At 62.6% G+C, this 1,630-nt stretch overlaps 1 protein-coding gene across 1 annotated transcript in view; it reads left to right on the forward strand.

Annotated features, from left to right (window-relative positions):
* KIDINS220 (kinase D-interacting substrate, 220kDa) overlaps positions 1 to 1,630 on the forward strand; it is a gene marked incomplete at its 3' end in the record, with an annotated part of 53,124 nt that overhangs the window by 49,243 nt on the left and 2,251 nt on the right. The window contains 2 exon segments of the mRNA XM_014540537.1: positions 387 to 641; positions 1,542 to 1,625. Coding sequence (XP_014396023.1) covers positions 387 to 641; positions 1,542 to 1,625 — 339 coding nt within the window.

Below are 1,630 nucleotides of genomic sequence, written 5' to 3' on the forward strand. Positions count from 1 at the left end.
GGCCTGGCTCTGGGAGGTCCCCAGCAGCTGCTGGTCCCTGCCCGGCTGCTGTCCTCCCGAGGCGGGGCCCCGGCCACAGCCCCAGCCCCAGCCCCAGCTCCCATGCACCTTCCCTGCTGGGTTCACTTGGAGACCGGGCAGCGTCAGTTCCAGATGCGGGCCTCCCGCCATTCCCGCCTGTGGATCAGGGCTGTGGGGAGTCAGACCTGCCTGTGAAGGGACGGTCCGTCCTTTCCCACGTGGGGCGGCTGGAGCTGTGTCTGAGCCGCCTGCTGTGGCTGAGAAAGGTGTGAGGGGGCCTCGTGGCTCTTTCTTCGTACAGAGCTCGGGCGGCACTCACCAGCCATGCCCCTCCTGCAGCTGCTGTGCACGCTGGGATGTGACAAGGTTGGAGGAGAGACGAGCTTTGCGGCTGCTCCTGGCGGGAGGTGGTGTGGACAGAGCTGGGGGGCCGGCCCCTGGCCTGTCTGTGCTGGTGTGAGTGCACTTCCCCCCCAGTGACCCGGAGCCGTCACACCTCTTCCCTCCATCCTCGTCCTCAGGCCAACATCAACGGGCGCGTGCTGGCGCAGTGCAACATGGACGAGCTGAAGAAGGAGATGAACATGAACTTCGGAGACTGGCATCTCTTTAGAAGCACAGTAAGATACTGGATATTCACGGCACGGCATCAAGCAAGTGCCAGGGAGTGTGGTCTCGACTAGACTGATATATCTGCGGCTTCTTAAAAAGCAGGCAAATGCGTTTGGCCCGTCGGCCCGCCTGTGTGCTCCCTGAGGCAGGACACAGCACGGTGGCGTGGCCTCTGGCCTTTCCTGGGAACCTGGGAGAGGCCCCTCCTGCTCCCGCTTCCCCTTGGCCTGCCTCTGGTCAGGCCTGAAGCCTCAGGCCGTGGCCTCGGGTCTGTCCTGGGGTCTGTCCTGGTCAGGCCTGCGGCCCCTCACAGCAAGAGTCCTTATGTCTCTTCAGTGTCTGATTGCCCTCGGCCATTTGCTCCTCACTCCCAGCGTCCCCGGGCCACCTGCCCCGCCTGCCTCGGCCAGGACCCCGTGCAGCAGGCTCAGCAGAGCCCCCGGCCTTGCTGCTCCCTCAGCCGTTTCCCACCCGCTGGCCCCCCTGCTCCTGAGGCTGGACTGGGCCCCACGCTCCCTGGGGTCTGGCCCCCCCGTCCCGCCCCCGCACAACTGATCACAACTGCTTTCTCCGGGAGCAGCGCCCAGCCCGGCTCCCGCACGCCCCAGCTGCCTTTTGTTTGAATCTTCAGTGAACCTGAAACTGAAATAGTCACATCACATACATAGGACCCTGACCTTTCCTCCTCTCAGTGTTCAAGTGAAGGGTGAGCGGGTACGGACACGCTCCCTGGAAATCCACTTACTGGCAGGAAGTGTGCTGCTCATTTCCAGTAGAATAACTTTGTTTTATTTTTAAAATAATTTCTGATGCTTCTAACCTGTGACTTGTCAGTGCGGACGTGAGTGATACTTTTCCTGTGAAGGTTTGGACGTGGACTGTGGCTCTAAGTGGCCCTCTCCTTGCAGGTGCTGGACATGAGGAGCGCGGAGCACCAGGTGGCCGCCGAGGACCTCCGCCTCCTCAACGAGAGCAACGGTGGCCCCGCCCCCCAGGG

The sequence above is a fragment of the Myotis brandtii genome, unplaced genomic scaffold (genome assembly GCF_000412655.1).
Source record: "Myotis brandtii unplaced genomic scaffold, ASM41265v1 scaffold247, whole genome shotgun sequence".
Classification (NCBI taxonomy): Eukaryota; Metazoa; Chordata; class Mammalia; order Chiroptera; family Vespertilionidae; genus Myotis; species Myotis brandtii.